Consider the following 21,076-nt stretch of genomic DNA (forward strand, 5'->3'; position numbering starts at 1 on the left):
AACGATATTTGTATTTCATTTGCTGTACAACAGGCCAATGTACTGTGCCACTGCATGCACAGGATATTCTCCGTTGCCTTTACGTTATCTGAACTCTCGTCTGAGGTTCAAGCCATCCCCGAAAGCAACAATGCATGAAGGTTTAGTTATGATTTTTTGTTTTGCCTATTCGAAACGTAAGTTTCCGTTGTTTTTCTTCAATTCCGTTTATTTCACCCTTAATTAGAAAATTTATACACGTATTTTTTTATAATTCTTCACATTTAAATTGATTTATGTTCCAAAAGTTATATGACTTTTTCTGATCCTTGCATGCGTTGTAGAAAAACGAGCGAAAAAACGTAAAATTAATTTCCTTCCATTTTCAACGAAATAGACCAAAAGAAAATGCTATAAGTAAACTTAACTTCATCATCTTACATCGTAACTGTAAAACGAGCAATCTTCTAAACTTAACCAAAATTACAGGTAGATCAAATCTGCTACTCGGTACTTTGTGTGTTCTCTTACTTGGCCGCTGGTTTGGAGCAACGAAGACAACCAAACCAGCAACAACAACATCAGCCTCAGTACCAGCATCAGTATCAGTCTCAGCCTCAGCCTCAGCATCAGCATCAGCCTCAACATCAGCCTCAACATCAGCCTCAGCCTCAGCCTCAGCCTCAGCCTCAGCCTCAGCCTCAGCCTCAGCTACAACCTCAACCTCAACCTCAACCTCAACCTCAACCTCAACCTCAGCCTCAACACCAATCCCAACAACAGGAACAAAAACAGAAACAATCGCCACAACTACAGCATCACCAACAGCAATTGCAGCGCCAACAGGCACAGCAGAAACAGCAGTACCAACAGCACCAACAGATCCAGCAACGTGCACACTATCAACAACAACGACCACAGCAGCACCAGCAACAACAGCGTCAACAGCAAAGCCAACAGCAACAGCCTCAAACTCAGCAACATTCAGGTAGCAACACCAGCCAAACTGGCCATAGAAGCACGCATTTCGAATCTTATCCTAGGCATCACTGACACAGAGGCAGACACTCGCTCCCATTTGTGCATAATTACAATAAGTGTGCCCCCTACGCTTGCCTACCCTGGGTGTAAAGCATCGTTTTCTAATTAATTCATTTGCATCGCCAAAGAAATGTAAGAGCAGGTCTGTATCGTGCAATTTCCTTCTTTCGGGTTAATTATAAGTACATTTCCTTCGATTTCACTTCGAACAGTTAGAGTTTAAATAGGCCTCTTTTAGATTATTTAGGATATGGATGAGAAGATATGATTTACATGGTCAGATACTTAACCATAGTGGTCCAAAATGAAGGTATACTTTACTACATCAATTTTTGTGATACTGACCAAGCAAGGTGACCAAGTACATCCGTTTCAGATGCAAATGGATTAAAACCGTGCTTCGAAGCGAGCACGGAAGTCTAATCTAAAAATTTAAATCTGTAAAATCTGGTCTCTGTGATTTGTCTCTTAACCATGAAAATTGAAATCGTTGCACGCGCCGCCGAAGGCGGTATCATCCTCCGTTCATACTTAGAACATCTCTAAATGTGGAAAGCCTGTTTCGTATTCTATTCGAGAAAGGATTCGATGGAATCGAACGAGGGTACAAGACTCGTCGGAATTAGACTGGAGGGTTGAAACGATGAACGTTAAAATTAGATCGAAACGATATCACGAAATTTGCAAAAAAATTCTCAAGTATCACACAGATAATAACAAACAAAAAGATCGAAAATTTGGCCAATTAATTAATTCGACACAGTCGTAGTAATTATTTGCAAAGCGGGAGCCGTTGGGTGTTGAAAAAAAAAATGATGAATAATGAAGCATCTTTCAGAAGTTCAATTATTGAGGAACTGAAGCACCATCGTAATAAGGTGGGCCGAAGCAAATGATAATAATAATAATATTAGTAATGATAATAATGACAATGTGTAATAAAGTAGCAGTGGCTATTGTACATTCGCAGATACGGATCCGGAGTGGTATTTAAAATGAAAACAAAATGATCGTACCGAGTGAATATAGACGTTTCCCGCGATCCTTTTATAACATATTTTGGATCGTAAAAAAAAGAAAAAAAATATAAAAGAAAAAAGTTTCTCTAGCAGTTTCATTCCTTGATATGTCCGTCGTGTGCACGTGTAGAGACACGAAGTAATAAAGCTTGTATAATTGTTGGAAGAAATATAATGAAATAGTAGAATCAGCGGAAGTAGTGAAATGATTATTTTATAGATATCAGAACGAGAACTTCGACAGACTTGTCTGGAAAAATAACGATACACATCACACGTATACAATCGAGATTCTATATTGTTGCTTAATTTCGCAATCTATAGGACTATATCTAGCATCCAGAATACAGAATTGTGATATAATTCAGAATGTGAGCCACGATTTCGTGATAATTCTTCCAGCAACAGTAAGAACCTATTAATCGTTCACGAGAAATTTACTACCGTCGTTAAAATTATATTTCGAAGGTTCTGGGAAGACCAGCATAGTTGATATCAAAGGTCTGTTGGACGGTGTTTTCTATGAATAGCACGTAAAGCAATTGAGATACAATAAATGAGAATAAAAGAAAAAAAATGAAAAATAAACCAAAAAAAAAATACTATTCATATAATCGGAGGAACAATTTTGTATAAAATACATCGAAACAGAGACTGTAACTGTGATCATCTAATTTGATGAGAAATGAAGATGAAGCTATTTAATTTCGTATGGTCGCATGAAATAACCTAAAGTGTTACGTATAAATCTCGGATAGGATCGATACAATAAACGTCTCTCCCTCATCCACTTTGAACAAACCTATCGTTATTCTCGCGAGAATTGATATAGTTTCATTCATTAATAAGGAAGGTGGAAAATTCCTTGGTTTACCAGAGGATTTTCATCTATTTATTTTTAACAGATGTATCGAATTATTACTATGTTTCTTTTTGTAGTCCACGAAAATAATCAGCATAGAGGATTGCAGATGTTGAGAAAAAGAGATTCGTATTTTCACGTTGATGATAATCAAATACTTTGGATTTCAGGATCGATTATACTTAGTCCCAAAAAATTGCAGTAAAATGAAAATGCACAAAGGGATACGTATAATGGCCAACCAGAACGAACAGTATTCTCTAAAGTAAATGACAGATTTTAATAATCCACGGCTGATTATTTGCGTATTTTACCTGATGACAATTAACGAGAAGTAAGAATCGAGAGATAAGAGGAATACGAGTCGATCGTGCTAACGTAATACATTAAAACTGCATATATATTTTAGTATTGACACTGATAATGCAAATGTATATTTGTAAAGAACGTATCGAATACGAGCGTTGATTCACCTTCTTCCTTTTCCAAATTCGTTTCAAATTGAAAATGTTTCGAGGAATATTCAATTTATCAGAGATAAGGTTGCAACGGAAAGAAAGAAAGATCGGTCGCGTTAAGTTATTAGAATTTGTTGTAAGTTTGATCGCAAGCATTACGTACTAATCGCAAGTTTGAGTTTATATTCGATAAAAATTGAACCTGAATCAATACCAATTTAAACATTTAAAAATTAAAAATTAGAAATTAGAAATTGAAAGATTTCTACGTTTAAAAGCTTCAAACTATGAAAGATCCAAAAATGATCGTCTACAAGATTTTTTCACTTATTCATACTTTCCCTCTGCGTTACTTAGAGAACTTAATAACTTGAGACGATTAATTGACAGTTATTATTAGCCACATGTGTTCTTCCTATCCATCTTAAAATACATCAACAAAATCTGAATATAATCTCAATCTTACGTTCAGTAGTGTACATCATTTTTCGTAAACAACATATTAAACTTTACGATAAATATTATCATTTATGTTGCTACGTCTCGTTAGTATCTGTGATCTTACATTTTGTAAATTAGATTTTTAATTCTGTATTTAACTTTAATTACACGTTTCTCGTGATGAGCGTGCAACGTAAAATGGAGAAGCTTAAAGTCGCATACATGTACTTACATTTCGTAGATAGTACCGTGTTGTCGTCGAATCGATAAGGCCGAAAATTCAACGTGTTCCCCTGAAACAAGAAAATAAAAAATAAAATTTCACATATCTCATACGTAAGAGGAAATTGACAAGCATTCTTTCCTCCAATATTTCACTCTGCATTTATGTCGTGCATTAAATGGAATTAATTGATCGTGAAATTGAAATGGTCATCAGAAGCGTAGAGATATTTCTAACTAGTTATATAATTCTTAAAAATATCGTTAACGACATTATAAATATTAAGAAGTTCATTTTATTTAATTTTCCTATATTTTATCTATTTACCGTGTATGCACTTTAATCTAAATTTCGATAATAAATATTAAATAAAAACTAAGCGGAAATCGCACGAGCAAAGAATCTTCGGCACTATCTACACTTCTGACCCACGCGACAGGTTTATCGTGCAATAAAGAATTTCAATTTGCTATCAAAGTTCGATAAGGATATTTCATTTCAGAGACGAACACCTAATTGAATGCCTAATCAATTACAAATGAATTTTTCGCACTTCCAAAAAAAAGAAGAGACATACAAACAGTTCAATAACGAATGAATTAAATTAGTATAATCACAATTGACGAATAAATTATAGCGTATAATAGAGTCACGTCGTCCGTGCTGCAATTGAATGAAACATTTACTCCACAACGCACTCACTGCACCCTACGTGAAAAAGAGTACTTTTCAAGAAATTTATAAAGAATTGTTGGTTTCGATTATTCGACATTATGCGTACAACATAGAAAAAGCAGAGAATGTCGACCAATAAATTTGTCCTATTTCATTTCTGATAAAATCAGCGAGACGCTCTATGAAATTGGAAAAGTTTCGTTAGAAAAATTTATGAAGGAAGTCGCGATGGCTCTCCGATTTCCGGAAACTGTCTTTCTCTCTCTCTCTCTCTCTCTCTCTCTCTTTTCCTCTCTTTTTCTCTTTCTCTCTGTTTCTCTGTCCCATATACACTATGCCTAGCGCCCATTGTTTAGCAGTTCCTGTTTAGTGCCACGCTTAGACAATGTTTTAGCGAATCATTGTCAGATACTCCACGATGATACGTGACGAATTTAAAAGTAAGCAAACGGGGAAAATGAATACTACTAATAATGATAATTATATATAAATGATAAAAAGTGGAAAAAAAAAAGAAAACTGTTTATTAGAGCCCTGCCTCAGGGTGGACACGATACAAATTTCAAGTGTATAGTATTCAGCAATGTAGGCGCCTTATATCTAATAAATAACTTGTAGATTTGAAACGGGGAGTTTATTAATGAACAGACCATGACCATTTCTTGCAGTGTTCTTATGGAGAACCGTTCACGCAAGCATTCAATAGCACAATGAATGTACCAAGCTACATCGAGGCAATTGATTTCGCAATCTAAAACAGTCTACCGTTAACCTTAACTCTCTAAAGAACCATTTCCGTCTTTCCTTTGCAAACGAAGCCCAACAAACTCCAAGCAATTAGCTAGACACACGATAATGCAATTATACACCGATAGTAAACAATACGCCCCCTTTTAGAACATAATTAAAACATTGTTAGAACAAACTATATAGCGCACAACCTATTCTTATCCTATTATCTGTGTAGAGACGAATTATTAAGTGGACGCCAAGGGCTTCTCAATTAACAACCTACGCCGACTTGCTAAATCGCTTACCGTGCACTTCGCTGCAGCCGCAGTAGTGCAATAAAGTGCGTCGTACCTGCTTCAAACGAGTATCTTCAACTAAATCGAACTTAATTTATGTTTCATTCTGCCACAAAACTCCGTCTATATTTACTTATCTGAAATAAATTAACATTTTGTATACCGTGCCACGTACAGGTGACGGCGTTAAATTCAATATGTTATACTTGAACGCGATAAAAGCGTTTGGGTACTCGAGACATTAATCCACTTAATACTATTCGATACACCCTTTTACTCGTTTATGCTAAAATCAATTAGAATTGTAAAGTTAATAATAAAATATAGCAGACTAGGTTCCAGAGGAATCATCTTGTTCTATAATTATCTGTACGCAACGAGGCCGCGTAGAAAATCGAAGTAGATCGCAGACAGGATGTCAGAGATCTCGCAAACAAGACTAATTACCGAGGACATATCGAGCCGAAGGCTAGGTATGGGTTTACCACGAGACTATCGGGTTTCCCGCCCGACCAGTCGCCGCGATTTTTAATCACCTTTACTTTTTACCTATCGGTTTTCTAGACTTACAAGCCATCTTATATATTACCGAAGTCAGACCGGGCAGTCGCGATTCGTACGTGAAATAGCGAGGATGGACAAATGGGCAGGCAAGTTAGCCGTAGTTACGGGTGCAAGTTCTGGAATCGGGGCTGCGATCGTCAAACAACTGGTCAACAATGGTAAGCTGTAAAGAAATATTTTGAGAACTTTTGTTACTCGATTTATAAAAATTATTTTTTATAATTACTACAGCTAGAGACCTTGAATAAACTTGTCACGTTTGGTGAACACTGTAGTTTCATTTTGTTAGGATTCATGTCGCGATACTCCTCCTTGTGCAGAAATCTGAGTATTATATAGAATATATATATTCGATGAAATTAAATTTGCATGTACAACATTGATCGTGATGGTTTGTGGAGCCATCAAGAATAATTAAATCAATTTTTATTAGGCATGATTGTGGCGGGGCTCGCCAGAAGGGTAGAAAAAATCAAGGAACTGGAGCAGAGCTTAGAAGAGTCTTCAGGAAAACTTTACGCCGTCGAATGCGACGTGTCGAAGGAAGACAGTGTGATCGCAGCTTTTGCTTGGGTGCAAGAGAACTTGGGACCAGTGAACGTGTTGGTCAACAGTGCTGGCATAGCCAAAGAATCTTCTCTTATAGGCAATTCATACAATTTCGATTATTACGTTTTTCCTAAACTCGAATTTTTCCACGTATTCGTAACATGTCCGTCGAATCTGCAGATGGCAGTCTGGAAGATTGGCGTTCCGTCTTCGACGTAAACGTTTTCGGACTATGCCTCTGCACTAAGGAAGCGGTTCGCATGATGCGAGAAGCTGGAGGAGAGGGTGTCATTATAAACATCAATAGCTTGGCAGGCGAACGAGTGCCTTTCATCCCTGGATTCTCCGTTTATCCGGCTTCGAAGAGGGCCATTACTGCTCTAGCGCAGACTTTGCGACACGAACTAACAGGAACCCAAATCAAAGTGACGGTATTTATTTAATTATCATCCCTGTATAAATTCAAATACTGAAAATTGTCGGAAAAAAGATAATTCAACTTCCATTTAAAATAGTGGATCGAGGAATAATTAGACATTCGTCGAAAAATATATGGAAAAGTAGTTTAACGCTGTAATGTTCGAAACTAATACAAATTATCTTTTTGTATAGGGTATTAGTCCAGGACTAGTGGCCACGGATCTAATGGCATCATACAGTACGTATTCTGAAGAGGCACTAGCATCCCTTCCTACATTGGACCCAGAAGACGTCGCAGCAGCAGCAATATACATTTTATCAAACGCCCCTCACGTGGTCGTGAGTATAATCATTTATTTTTTTGATAATTAGTAAACAACGAAGCGAAGAGATCCATAAATTAAACACAATAATAAACTATCACTTTGTTTTCTCCTCTTCTGCGTTTATGAATTAAAATTAACTTTCGTATTGCACTTTCAGGTTCAAGATATTATCCTGAGACCTTTAGGCGAATCTTGGTAATGAACTTTCGTAATGATTTATAATTAGTTACACTATCGTTAGAAATAGTTGCTCGTTATATCAACCAATTATCGCACAAACGATTGTTGTAGAAAGAGACAAAGTATACATATGTATTACCAACCAAAAGTATACACGCGTCTTTTTGATGAAAAATAATTGACGTCGCGTAACCTATCCTCTATTAGCATCACATTTTATTTGAATATTCAGAATTGTCAACTCTATCGTGTGATGGAGATATTTCAGCTAGCCGAAAAGAAGAAAGCTTTTGCACCGTCCGGAGAACGTTATAAGAATCCCAAGAAGGAAGCCTTAAAAGTAAAACCATTTATAACCTTATACCTTATATAAAGACAGTATATCATTTAAATATTATGCTAAAATTATAAATATATTAAAAAATAAACAATACAAATTTCGTTAGATCATATTTACGATAATTTTATCGTACATTCATAGAATTCTAAAAACTTGACGGGAATCGTATGGATGTAAAAAAAATAGAAATATAATCGAGAATCATGTAGTTCAGATAACTAATATATTAAAGATTTATAAAAAGAAAAGGAATGTTTACTAGTAGCTACGGGAATTATGGAACGATTACAAGCCACTTAGCAAGAGAAAGGAAATATCAGAAGCGAAACGTTTGTATAGCGAAGCAAGTTATCTTATGGAGAACGGAGAAGAGCTACAGAAAATTTATCCTTTAGTTAACAAAGGATTGCTTTACGACTCAAACTTTCATCCACTTTATGCACTGAAAGGAGACATTTATTTGCGTCAAGGTTTGAGAATTGTGACATATTTTGTCCCTTTATGGGTGTATATAAGTATTTAGTTGATAAATATATTAATAAAAATAGGAACAGTTAGATCTGTCATTCAATTATGGAAATGTGTATCTAGTAAAAGAATAAAGCGACAAAACTATTTATCCGAATTGAAAACATTCCTTTTAAACTGCGCTTCCTATAGTACATTACAGAAAATTGTTCCATTCAAGGAAAATTAACCAAGGCTATCGCATATTACGAAAACGCAAAGCAGGCCGCTAAACTTGACAGTAAATTATCGAAAAAAGAAGAAAGAACTATATACAATGAAAAAATAATAGACGCACGTATGAAAAGAGCAAACGAGTATTGGAAAAATGGAATGTTAATAGAGGCCTTGAGTGATTACGAACAAGTTTTTCTGTTTAGATTAACTGGGATGGATACGACAGAAATACAAGTACGACGGTTGTTGCAAATTGACATTACAATTTTTTGCATACATTAATACATATATAAATTAACAGGATAAATTGTTAGAAATTCTGCGTAAGTTGCATAAGTATGAAATGTTTCGAAAGTATTGGAATACATTTATGGAAAGTCCTAATCCCCTGAGGATTTCCATCTTATTAACCGTGCACGCTGAATACAAGATTCACCTGCAGGAAATGAGAGTTGCTAGGCACATGCTTGTAAAAGCCCTTCATCTTAATAAGGATAATGAGCGAGCTCAAGAATTGTTACAAGTTTGTACCTTTTTAATTATAAAAGGAATGTGACACAGGTAAAAATAATGGATTTCATAATATAAAAGCTGTAGAATGTTCAATAGATATACATAATTAAACAAGTATATTCACACATAAATATGATACACTCAGAAATAATATTCTTCTTTCTTGCTTTCTTCATTATCACTCGTTATCATTCGATTCGTCATCCTCTTTACGCTTCTCACACTTCAATCTATAGAAGGAACATTTTACCGTATCTCCTGTTTATTAATTGACTCATTTCCTCCTGTTATATCTAGGCAATCGACATTACTTCTTCTTCTATACTCTTCTGAGTTGTAGTTACGTGTTTCTTCACTTCACACTTGGCCAAATCAGTATGTTCTAGAAACTTACGAATTTCTCCATTTCTGGTAGCCATTTAGCTTATACACTTGAATGTTTCTTCGTTCAAACAAAACTACGTTACTGTCTCCCCACTACAACTATACTAGTGGGTACAAAGGTTTACCTTTCAATGTTCCCACAATTTCCATTCTCTTTTTTTTTATTTTTATTAAGATTCAGATTGATGATCAGAGGTAGGAGAACTTCGTTCTACAGAACTGACACCGTGACTACTGATGTTCAACGAAGTTAGACTTGGTCAGATATTGTTCGCGTCTAACCGCAAACCTCCAGATTGCTCGGAAAAAATAAGGAACGTGAACGGTAACCGCAAATCGCGCTAATTCTTTCACGACCGCAACCGTATGAACTCAACCAAGGGTTCAAGGGAGTCAAGGGTTGCTAAAACCTTCGTAACACACGGTGAACATATTCATTTGAGAAATATGAACATGTTCAAAAAATTTACTACATTTTGAAATTCCATTACCGTCTACCACTTGTTAAAAATAATATTTTGCACATTTCAAGTATCTATTACACATTTTATACGTACAGGTCGTATTTAATGCTGGACATACATTATCAGCGTATACTGTCATATGGTGCATGCACAATTGTTACGACAAAGCTTTGGTTACCGTTGAAAAAGCATTGGACTGCAATCCGTACAATCCAGGATTCAATCTATTAAAAACAATAGTTTTGCGACTCTCTGGTCGCTTCAAAGAAGCGACTACCTGGCTAAATAACCTCAGTGACAATTTTTATAAATTACTAGAACCATCCGGAGACAAAGAAAAATCGATCGTGGGTAAACTTTCGATTCACGAAACGAGAGAACAATTAATCGAACAATGGTACATGATACGGTAAGAATATAGGCAGAAAAATGTTCTTATTTATCGACTTACCTTAAAAATTTCTTCTTCAATTGTTTAACACAGCGTTCACCAAAAAACACAGCAAATATTTCGTACAAATTCACGGTTTACACTTTACTTGAACTATCGTATCAGTACATTACATCATCCTGGATACTTGCGTGGTAAAAACTTTTGAACACTTTGCTTACAGATACGATATGGCGATGAAATGCATGCTAGACGATAAACTCGAAGCAGCGGCACAAATTATATATAAAAGTAAACTAATTAACCGCTACGCGGAATCGTATGAATTATTAGGCGACTGTTCTTTCAAACGTAACGATATCGATTCAGCATTGATGTTATACCTCAAATGTCGCAAAACGATGCACAGAATTGATCTGCCCGTTACTCAAAAAACTATCGATCTAACGGAACGAATAATCGATATCCTGAACGATCGCGCGGAAACAGCGATTAACAACGGGCGATCGAAACGCGCCATCGAAATAGCTAACCAAGCACTTCAAATTCTTGACGAAGATAGAATACCGTTACACGAATTACGTTTACAACGCGGTCGAGCTCTTTATTATAAAGCTCGTGGCCTATTTCAGATTGAAAATAAAATGGGAACACGGAAGAAACAGAGCTGCGAGGTCGCAGCTGATAGTTTAAGGTTCATTCGCGAACTAGACACGAACTTCTATCGAACCTTGTACAACAATAGAGATATCGAAGAAGTTATCGATCGATTCGCGCCGGATCGAAAGCTACCTCGATCTGTGAAAATCTTTATGCAATTTTCTTAACAACTTTTTGTACGAATATTTCGGTGCATTTTAGAGAAAATTTAAAAGTCGATCAATCTGTAATATTTCATTTGATCGAACTTGTTATTTCGAGATTAATAAATCGCGTAAGCATAACTGACTGAATACAATGTTAAAAATACCCATCTGATGCAATGTTTGCAAAACGTTACTAAGATACCTGTATCTCTTTTTATCATTTTCCTTACAATAAACATACAGCATGTATTTCAAACAAAAGTATATAAAAAATTGCTCTATTGTCATATTTTCCAAATTTCAACTACCGTTACAAACACAATGATCTATATTGAAGAAACTCGAAAAGGAAACATTAAATTTTTCTTGCAGAAACTGTCTGATACTAAAAGACATCTTATCGGCAATAAATGAAGTGTCTACTGTTGTAAGAGTATCAACACCTCGTATGATTTATTCCTGTAAATAATATAGTATCGTCTCAGGGGTAAATACAATCACAGCCATGTAACAATCATGGTGGAGCAAAGGCTGGCTGATGTATCTCTGTACTTGAAGATTAACGCGACCTCAATAATCTTGGGCCACAATTTTACTCCAGTATAAAAGCGCGTCCCAACGCTCCGAAATGCAGACACATTTTGTGACTTCGGTTTCACGATTCTCTCTTGTGCAATTATAGAATATAAACCGCAAAGCTAACAACCATGGAACTTTGGTCCGAAAAGGTTGCCCTCATCACTGGCGCCAACTCTGGCATTGGTAAAAGCATGGCAGAGTGCCTGGTTAGCAAGGGAATGAAAGTTATTGGCATTGCTCGCCAAATGGACAAGATAAAGGTATATTTCATGAGAAGTCATTCTTAAATAAGGCATTATAAAACGCAAACATAAAAATGCGTTCATCTGTGCAATAAGTTTCAAATGAGTTGATTTGTACTGCACTTTTACTTTTTCTCTGCCATTACCGGGAACCCTCATCCTTCATTAATAGATAATTACATTTTTAAACTTTACATATGAACTGTAAAAAACTTTTGGTTGGTACATTCTCAATCGGATGCAAAAGGATTTCATTTGTTTTGTAGTCTCGTTTCCTTCTTTAAGATTTTACTTAAACTATCTTTATGTATTTCATTTGTAGAATTTCATCTATTCTGTATTTATTTTAACAGGCACTTGCCGACGAATTGAAGTCAATGCCCGGAAAACTGTTCCCACTTCAGTGCGATCTTTCCAATCAGAACGATATCCAGCGCGTCTTAGAATGGGTTGAAAAGAATCTAGGAGCAGTGGACATTCTCATCAATAATGCAGCCATTAATATTGACCTCACAATGCAATCCGGTGAGATGGAAGACTGGAAGAAGGTTTTAGACGTAAACTTGCTTGGACTAACTTGCATGACCAAGGAGGTTCTGAAGTTGATGAAGAAAAAGGGTAAATATCTTCTAAAATTTATAGAACTTATACAGTAATATATTTAATTATTTAGACATGCTAATAATCTTTTATAATTCTACCAGGAGTCCGAAATGGTATTATTGTGAACATCAATGATGCCTGTGGACTGAAGCCATCCATGGCTTGTGATGGACCAATGTCTCCAGCTTATATTGCCAGTAAATCTGCTATGAACGCCTTGACAGAGTGTCTCAGATGTGAATTGGCACAACTTGAATCTAACATCAAAGTCATTGTAAGTTTTCAATCAAATTTATTTTTATTTCTAGAACAATCAGTTTCTACGTATTACATCTTTAAAATTATATAATTGGTTACTACTAAAAAAATGGTAAAATTAACAATTGAAACAAAATACTGACACAGCAATCCTTATTGATTCTACATAAATCATCCAAATGAAAAAAATTTAATTAACATGTACATGTATTTTTTCGTTGTAGTCCATTTGTCCTGGCTTGGTGGAAACCGAGATGACCGCACAGTGGTTAAAGGAGAACCCTCGAATGGCTTTAAAACCTAAAGATGTAGCTGATTGTATTCTCTTTGCGTTGCAAACTCCTAATAATGTTCTCATCAAAGAAATGATGGTCACACCAATTCGTGAAACTATGTAAAATAAACAACCGGATATCAGATCATTATTTTACTAATCATTTGATATAAAATATGACAACAGACGCCTGTAAATATTTAAAATAAATATTTTGCAACACAACAATCAATTTAAAACAAAAAGTAATAGATTTTAAGAAAATTTAAAAAAAGAAAAAGTATTTTATTCACCAATCGCGTGACACTACAAAAACATAAAAAAAACATTTACAAAAATTAATATGATTCAATTTTTTATCGTTTCTTAATATTAAATAAATTTTTTAATATTGTATGATAAATGTTAAAGTAATTGCAATAATATTATGTGGAATTGGTCTTACGAGACGCTCGCTTCACGTAACCCAAGAACATCGGAACCTTATTCTTCTCTTGATCTGACGGATCATCTAAATAGAACTGATAACAGATTAATGGTATTATTCTTTTCTTCTTTTCATACTGCTCACCTACATTTTGATCTTTATTATCTCAGTCAGTGAAAAATATTTCATAACATGTATAAAATAGTTTTTGACAACATTAAAAGGGTAAATCCCACATTAAAAAAATAAGTTTTGCAACTATTCTATTCATTAACCATCATGTAATATGATATTTTGTAAAGATCTATTTTAAATATAAACGAAGAAAATAAAAAGCAAATTCACGAAAAGGTACCAATCTATACTCATTTATATTAACTTCTTATATTTCAAGAAAATGCAATAAAAAAATGGCAATTGATCAATATTAATTATGCGATCATAACAAAGATATTACTTTTTAATAATAAACATTAGTCGAGGAAAGGAATTAAAAATATATCCAAAAATATGTCAATAATAAAACAATCAAACTCTTTTTATTCCTGCTTCCTGAGCAAACATCGACGATCAGGAGTTCCATAAAATTCCTCTTATCGTCGAGAAGTAACAAACGTAATATGTAATATAGGGGGGGGGGGGGGATTGAATATCTTTATCAAGGAAAGGTTAATACCTACAATGAAGAAACGGACAATCACTCTGTCAAAAACTTATGAGAATAATTGTATTTTAGTGTTTCAAAAAATAATGTGTACTAATGTGTAAGCTGAACATAAAAATGATGAATGATTAATGCAAAACACAGACAAAACCGAGACAGATACTTCATAAAGACGAATATTACGACATTATCTGTTAATTATTTAAGTTAGTTTCGCAAAAAAATTGTGGATCGGTGAAAAAATAAAAAAAAAGTGGGTATTTTTCTCTTTTGCTCTTTACCAAAGAGTATTTTTGGTATCATTTGGAAGAATGCATGCAGAAAATGTGTATGTATATCGAAGGGACATCAGAGATATTAAACTTGAACAAATACCTTAAAGCGAGTGTGAGAATCGCATCATCCGTTTTCGACCATCCGTCTTATCCGAAAAATATCCGACTACATATATATATGTATATATTCCTGTATTGATCACGACAAGTGCGAGTCCAAATTCCGTATCCGACCTAGGCGATAAATCCGTGAAACCTATTTGAAGCACGAACACAGCCACGAGTTCCTTTTAGATAATTGACCAAACATCTCGATAATCCAAACTCCATCCGCCACGTCATGAACACGGTGTTACAGTATATTTCGTCCGGTCAAAAGATCCAAAGTGATCCAAGTTTATTTACAGAATCTGTAGAATATTTCCAGCCAATTTATTCGTTATCCAAAATATCCATTGTGAACGCTAATTTTTATCCTGTCAGCATCCTAATCCCACGCAACGTATCGGCCAAATCCTGTCTTTTCGTTTTTATCATATTTTTTTCCTCCCGGGAGATCCTCTACAACTAGGGAGAGGCAGGTCCTTGTTATAAGATGGAGGATTCATCCGACTTATTTTCCGAACCCGAATATCCTCTTGCGCGCGTCATTAGTCCCAAAGATTGAAGTATCGTGTATAGTAAGTTCTTACTATACAACACACGTGTTAAAATGTATGTATGCACACGGCTCACGATCGATCACGCGTGCAATTTAAAGATCATAACAACCGAAAGAAGAATAATCTGACGATTTTCTATCACGAAATTAGGGGACGAACCCGTGGACAAACACACTAGTTTCTCGTAACCGCGAATAGTTTTCTCACGAAAGACCCACTGTTCGTAATCCACCATCCTGAGGGACGCTAATCACGGAGTCAGGATAGCTCGATCGCATTATCGCCTATGCTAACTGCTTATATTGCACGAGTCGAATGAGAAGCGAGGAAGATTTCTTAAACAAGCTGATTTCCTCGCGTTTGAACCAGGTACCAGTCTCGTGTCCTTTCCGTGTGCTCTCGCAAGATCATCGATCACTCAGCGCTGATGGATGAGACGTGTGATAATATTTCCGGTGAATGGACTTTTTCTTTTATGACGAGAATCAAAGTTATCATATCGTTTAACGATAAAGATAATTCTCAAATTATGAACATCTGACATACGAAGCTATTAGCGAGTACTTTCATGTAAAATAAAACTTTACAAAGTTGACATTCCATTACTAGTTAGTTCCTTTTTTAAACCGTACAAAACGTAAAAAAAAACCGCGAAAGTCACTTTGCGTCTTGCTTTGTCAATGTTAAAATTACGAGAATGTAATAAATTCGAAACACTGAATCGATTAAAAATCTGTATACAATCACGTAATATATCGAAGATATTCATTTCAAGTTTTCTTTCTTTAGTTTGTCAACGTAAAAACACTGCTATATCACGATTAAACAATTTTCTTTTATGTCTGTTTAACGATATGAAAGAGAAAAATATGGACAATCGTTTTAAATCCTTGTAATGGATTTGCCAACGTTTTCTGATGAAAATCCAGCTAATTGAGAATCCTTGAATGAAACGGACTGTGTTTTTTTTCATCCAATTCCTTTCCTGAATTCCTGATCCTGAATTTCCTCTTGAAAGTATCCTTAATGCCTCATTATTTTTGCATTCTCTTAATCCATTTTTTTTTATAATATATGCTCCATACATAAATCCATCCAAAACGCATTCCATCTCATCCCACCGTCAAGTGAATGTGTATTATATCCATCCAAGAAGTAAGATCGTGTCGATTTCAGTTTTTCATTCATTGTGTTACAATCCAATCCAATATACAAAAGAAGAAAAAATACATTAGTCCCTTATACAATATGCATTAATGTTATATATAAAATTTATCACTGCAAATGTAATCTTTGTGATTTATAGTATTCAAATGTATTGTAATCTTATATAAATTGAGCAAATACTACACTGAAAAACACTTTGTATCTGCTTAATTTAAATTTAGAACCATCTTATATATATTCTCTTGAATCTATATAAATAAGGGAAAATAGATAACGGAAATCACAAGATCAATTTGCAATAATAATATTCTAAAGAATACACGAAATCATTGTCTTCCTTCAATATTTTTAATCTATAATTGCGATTTCAAAGAAAAAAAATTTTTTGAGCATGTATTGCAGAACTAAAAAGAAATTCGTCTGTACAATTATTAAAAGGAAAACGTTAAATGAGAAATGTGTACATGCAATATAGTATTATTTGCAAACACTTCCTTAATCTGATCTGTAAAAAACACATTTCTCAGGATAAGTTGTGTATAACTTAAAATTTGCTTCAGTATTCCACAGGCATCCAAATAATTGTAACAGACATATTATATCCTTAATAATAATTTCAATATGAGTTAGATTCTTTTCTTTCATTTTGAAGTGTCTTACACATAGCACACAGTGTATCTTTTTATTAAACCAAAAAAATGGCCCAATAGTCGTCGTTAAAAACCACTCAAATACAAAAAAAATGTATTGTAAGCTGTTGTTATATCAAATAAACAATATTAATGCATAGATGACAGTTATGTCAGTTTTTACCTCAAAGCAAATTGGTCATATGAATGTTAATCCATTAGTAAAAAATAAATCTTTTACCTATTTTATCTATGAAACATTATGCCCTATATATAACCGTCCGTCGATGGATATCGATGTATAACATTATCTAGGTATTAAGTGTTATATTTTCAGCACATATAGTATTTCGTATTGTCATCACTATATAGCCAAAGCAAAATTACTTAAACTTGTGTGATAACTTAAACGACGATGAGCCGTGTAAACAACCTTGATGTATTCATTCATACTAATTACCGGTGGCGTTTATCTCTCATAATTTATATAACAAAAATAACTTCATAACGAATTTATGTTCAGAATAATTTTTCTATATCTTCGTTAAATTAATATATTAAAATTCAAACTTGTAATATTTATAGAATGATAAATATTAAGCAAAATTATATGCAATAGGAGAAAAGATTTAAACATCTCCGTAGTAAATAATTATAGTGAAAAAATATTCCACATTTACGTATATAATAAAAATTTAGTTGAATTTTTAACAGAGTAATTTTCATTATATAATACATTAACCTTTATCCTGCATATATGCATGTTAAAAATATGTTTTTTCAATGCAAATTTCGTAAAATAATTTTTAACTGTTAACGATAAGAGAAGTGTTAGCTTTATGAATTTATATGATAAGCATTCAGTATTAGAAGCTTACAAAAATTTCGTGCTAAGTATGCTTCAAAATGTACTGTTCTCATCATTGCAAATGTAAATAAATAATCGTGAACAAACGAAACTTGCGTTCACGCTGAATCGTGTACCATAGCATAGTTATTAATAATAGGATTATCCAGTGCAATGTAAATGATCGCATTCTTAGTTAATTAATGAATGAGAACATTCACATTGAACAAAGATTATATTGACAACTACACAGTACGTATTCATCAATGTGAATATAAGTTAAATAATTGAAGTAATATTAGTCACTCTTTTTTTGGATTCTCATTTGTAATACGTCAAAATTGTTACACATTTTAAGTATAGTTGTAGTGTCAAAACGAATTGCAAAATATAAAGGAATGTATTTCTAAACGTAAAAAGTAACTCTAACCAGTATATATTCAACAATAATATGTAGTTAATACGAGCACGATTCTTCTTTGCAAAGACAGGAAAAAAGGCAATAAAATTTTATGCCAATGTTTACTGTTAAAAAATCTAAGATACTATTTCAAATTCATTCAAATAATTGTCTTTAAAGACACAAATTTATTCTAAAAAAAACATGTAATGGACGTAATTTAAAAATATTTTAATGGAAAGTGACAAGATCTTTGAAAAAATTTTAATATAACATAAAATGAACCGTGCTCTAACTATACATTAGATACAATACAATTATTAAATTCAAGCAATGGAAATAATTTGTATAATTTGTACAAAATTGATTTTGGATTGGAAGGTGCCTTTAAGTGAAATTTAAATCAGTAATAATGAAACATGGTAAAGCAAATATTGATAAGCCTTTACTTATATTACCATGTGAAACATATACGTACACACTAGTCGTATGAACGAGATCTGGAACAAGATCTTGATCGCGAGTAATTACGTCGCAATGGTGAATAGGTAGGCGAACCACGACGCCGTGGGCTATAGCTTCGTGAATGACTTCGACCCCTCTCCCTGTCTTCACTGCGTCCCCTATCCCCACTGTTATGATCTTCTTTCACTCGAATATAAGCTACTTCACCCTATATATTCAAAATATATAGTATATAAATTTAACAACATTAAGAAATAAATCACAAGTGGGATTGCTATATGTAAGTTTCGCTATAAAAATTTCAAGATTTTTCTATAATTTCATAACAAGTATTTTAAATACAACTCAACTTTTATCTAATCCAGAAATTTTATGCGATACTCACATAGTATATACTCTGTATATACATTATTTTATATCACTTTCTATTATACCTCATGAGACCTAAATCTTGAATCATCTAATTTCTTCACTGCATACTTCATATCTTCATATCGTAAGAATTCAACAACTCCAGTACCATCTTTATAAACATCAGCAAAACATACATCGCCAGCTTCACGCATATGATCCTTCAAATCTTGCCAACTACCAGAAGGAGGTAAACCAGTAACAAGAACTCTATATTGGGACCTTCTTGCAGGTGGCCCGCGTCCTCTGGAATTACTCATTTCACCTCTGCCACCTCTTCCACTATCCCCTGCACCACGACCACCACGAAAATTATTACTAGGACCACCACCTCTTGGAAACTCAACACGTAGTCTATAACCATCGTAATCGTATCCGTCCCTTGCATGTACAGCATCTTCTGCATCTCTACAAAAGATGTGATGAGCTATGGTAACAATTACAGCAACAATTCTTGTATCATTTTTATGTAACTTAAAAATGCTAAAGTTCACTGTTACATATAGCTGATTATACAATTCAGTATATTAACTATCTGAATGAACTAAAATTGCAAATGCGAAATTTAAAAAAAAATTATTTACATTTAATTAGAGATACAAAATAGTACAAAGAAAATGTCTAATATTTAACTGTACATAGTACATCGAAAAAAAAATGGAAATTTTTTATATAATTCTATGAGATTATCATACCTTGGATCGTCGAACTCGACGAAAGCGAATGGTGGTCCCCTACGATTTTTTAAATCAACAAAAATAACTTTACCGAACTTGTAGAAAAGATCTTGAATGTCTTTCGTTCTTATATCAGGTGGTAAATTGCCCACGTAAATTCTACATTCATTTCTACCACCGTGGGACATGTTCACAGTTCTGGTTACGTAGCTTATTGTATGCGGGATGAACAAAAAACACTTTTAAAAAAATTTCAATCGTCTTTTAAGTCTTACACTCTCTTTATTGATGAAACAAACAAGATGGTGGTACCGGTCGGAGAGAAGCGTGATCACGAAGCATCCAGTGCGACCAAAAACACTAAACGAACCTGAACGAACCTATCGGACACTTTTATGTAACTAACAACCAATTGTGTTTTATATCCTATACATGTTACCCATTTTCCTTTCACCAATCAGTGGTCTATTTCAAATATACAAGATTTAATTAAATGTAATTGTTTCATTGCGAAACATACTTACCAATACGTAACACGAATGCCAGAATATCTTTATATGGAAATCTAAAATATTTCATTTTATATAGGGCATTCTTTTCATTTGTACATCTTCAACAACAACAAATTGATTAATATTGTATTCTATTATAGTTTTAAATAAGTTAAATAAGCTCGCTATTTTTACTAACTTTTTTAGTCCATCTGTTTTTTAAAATATGCACAAAATAATTATTAAGGATTTTTCACATGTGAAACCAGCGATTGGCACGCCAGTGACAACGGGTGGAACGAATTTCGTGGCAGAACTGTGCTCCTGCTCGGCTCTCATAGCGGCATAGTCCTAGCATTGGGGTGACACTCGTGTCACGTCACTATTAAAGCACCGTGATATGGTACAGGGGCAATGTCACCACGTGTGTCACTATAGTAAGCTGATAGTGTCATTGCCATGGCGATGTTGCCCTTGTGCCATATCGTGGTGCTTTAATAGTGACGTGACACGAGTGTAACCCCAATGCTAGGACTATGCCGTTACGAGAGCTGAGCAGGAGCACTGTCTTAGCACAGTTCTGCCACGAGACCATCTGTTGTCAACTGGCGTGCCAATCGCTGGTTGTATGGGCAGTTATAATTTTTTACAAATACTC

General features: G+C 34.3%; 5 protein-coding genes and 1 long non-coding RNA gene across 21 annotated transcripts in view; 4 read left to right on the plus strand and 2 right to left on the minus strand.

Moving 5' to 3' along the window:
* Rab3-gef (Rab3 GDP-GTP exchange factor) overlaps positions 1–4,135 on the plus strand; it is a 24,149-nt gene extending 20,014 nt beyond the window's left edge. For 8 of the 13 annotated variants that reach the window (XM_076903524.1, XM_076903533.1, XM_076903534.1 and 5 more), the window contains 2 exons: positions 469–967; positions 2,979–4,135. In XM_076903524.1, the coding sequence (XP_076759639.1) occupies positions 469–967; positions 2,979–3,106 (627 nt within the window). In that variant the 3' untranslated portion in view covers positions 3,107–4,135. Of the gene's footprint in view, positions 1–33; positions 141–468; positions 968–2,978 lie in introns of those variants that run through there. The other 5 variants (XM_076903536.1, XM_076903538.1, XM_076903531.1 and 2 more) reach the window with 4 other exon arrangements.
* The window catches only part of LOC143428579 (uncharacterized), a 15,200-nt gene extending 4,168 nt beyond the window's left edge, over positions 1–11,032 (minus strand). Inside the window, exons 1-2 of the long non-coding RNA XR_013102438.1 lie at positions 10,925–11,032; positions 4,033–4,093 (exon numbers count right to left, since the gene is read on the minus strand). This is a non-coding gene — a long non-coding RNA (uncharacterized LOC143428579). The remainder of the gene's footprint in view (positions 1–4,032; positions 4,094–10,924) is intronic.
* Positions 6,303–8,227, plus strand: LOC143428575 (farnesol dehydrogenase-like). The gene is made up of 5 exons (XM_076903574.1): positions 6,303–6,448; positions 6,724–6,936; positions 7,020–7,270; positions 7,452–7,598; positions 7,743–8,227. The coding sequence occupies exons 1-5, from the start codon at positions 6,361–6,363 to the stop codon at positions 7,782–7,784; spliced, it is 741 nt and encodes a 246-aa protein (XP_076759689.1). The 5' UTR covers positions 6,303–6,360; the 3' UTR covers positions 7,785–8,227.
* On the plus strand, positions 10,265–11,625 carry LOC143428571 (uncharacterized). The gene is made up of 2 exons (XM_076903566.1): positions 10,265–10,559; positions 10,765–11,625. Exons 1-2 carry the CDS (start codon positions 10,297–10,299, stop codon positions 11,366–11,368), a joined length of 867 nt encoding a protein of 288 aa, XP_076759681.1. The 5' UTR covers positions 10,265–10,296; the 3' UTR covers positions 11,369–11,625.
* Positions 11,626–11,727: 102 nt separating this feature from the next.
* Positions 11,728–13,548, plus strand: LOC143428574 (farnesol dehydrogenase-like). Of its 2 annotated transcripts, XM_076903573.1 has the most exons (5): positions 11,728–11,834; positions 12,030–12,186; positions 12,522–12,786; positions 12,873–13,045; positions 13,254–13,548. In XM_076903573.1, exons 2-5 carry the CDS (start codon positions 12,055–12,057, stop codon positions 13,425–13,427), a joined length of 744 nt encoding a protein of 247 aa, XP_076759688.1. In that variant the 5' UTR covers positions 11,728–11,834; positions 12,030–12,054; the 3' UTR covers positions 13,428–13,548. The 2 variants fall into 2 exon arrangements, with proteins under 2 accessions (XP_076759688.1, XP_076759687.1); XM_076903572.1 differs by lacking the exon at positions 11,728–11,834 and having other exon boundaries at positions 11,847–12,186.
* On the minus strand, positions 13,044–20,279 carry Sf2 (splicing factor 2). 3 transcript variants are annotated; one of them, XM_076903571.1, is made up of 4 exons: positions 19,946–20,279; positions 19,274–19,658; positions 18,853–19,047; positions 13,044–13,419 (listed from the first exon to the last, which is right to left on the minus strand). In XM_076903571.1, the coding sequence occupies exons 1-3, from the start codon at positions 20,113–20,115 to the stop codon at positions 18,856–18,858; spliced, it is 747 nt and encodes a 248-aa protein (XP_076759686.1). In that variant the 5' UTR covers positions 20,116–20,279; the 3' UTR covers positions 13,044–13,419; positions 18,853–18,855. The 3 variants fall into 3 exon arrangements, with proteins under 3 accessions (XP_076759686.1, XP_076759685.1, XP_076759684.1); XM_076903570.1 differs by lacking the exon at positions 13,044–13,419 and adding an exon at positions 14,855–15,755; XM_076903569.1 differs by lacking the exon at positions 13,044–13,419 and having other exon boundaries at positions 17,178–19,047; positions 19,946–20,278.
* Positions 20,280–21,076: the final 797 nt, after the last annotated feature.

Source organism: Xylocopa sonorina, chromosome 10 (assembly GCF_050948175.1).
Source record: "Xylocopa sonorina isolate GNS202 chromosome 10, iyXylSono1_principal, whole genome shotgun sequence".
NCBI classification, from domain to species: domain Eukaryota; kingdom Metazoa; phylum Arthropoda; class Insecta; order Hymenoptera; family Apidae; genus Xylocopa; species Xylocopa sonorina.

Bases quoted from the DNA above. Each gene is read 5' to 3' on its own strand.
- LOC143428571 (XM_076903566.1), top strand. From the start codon at position 10,297: ATGCACAATTGTTACGACAAAGCTTTGGTTACCGTTGAAAAAGCATTG. The intron at 10,560-10,764 runs GTAAGAATATAG...CTTTGCTTACAG, and splicing joins GAACAATGGTACATGATACG to ATACGATATGGCGATGAAAT.
- LOC143428574 (XM_076903573.1), top strand. From the start codon at position 12,055: ATGGAACTTTGGTCCGAAAAGGTTGCCCTCATCACTGGCGCCAACTCT. The intron at 12,187-12,521 runs GTATATTTCATG...TTATTTTAACAG, and splicing joins GCCAAATGGACAAGATAAAG to GCACTTGCCGACGAATTGAA. The intron at 12,787-12,872 runs GTAAATATCTTC...TAATTCTACCAG, and splicing joins GAAGTTGATGAAGAAAAAGG to GAGTCCGAAATGGTATTATT.
- Sf2 (XM_076903571.1), bottom strand. From the start codon at position 20,115: ATGTCCCACGGTGGTAGAAATGAATGTAGAATTTACGTGGGCAATTTA. The intron at 19,659-19,945 runs GTATGATAATCT...CATCTTTTGTAG, and splicing joins GTCGAGTTCGACGATCCAAG to AGATGCAGAAGATGCTGTAC. The intron at 19,048-19,273 runs GTATAATAGAAA...TTGAATATATAG, and splicing joins CAAGATTTAGGTCTCATGAG to GGTGAAGTAGCTTATATTCG.
- LOC143428575 (XM_076903574.1), top strand. From the start codon at position 6,361: ATGGACAAATGGGCAGGCAAGTTAGCCGTAGTTACGGGTGCAAGTTCT. The intron at 6,449-6,723 runs GTAAGCTGTAAA...AATTTTTATTAG, and splicing joins CAAACAACTGGTCAACAATG to GCATGATTGTGGCGGGGCTC. The intron at 7,599-7,742 runs GTGAGTATAATC...TTGCACTTTCAG, and splicing joins CAAACGCCCCTCACGTGGTC to GTTCAAGATATTATCCTGAG.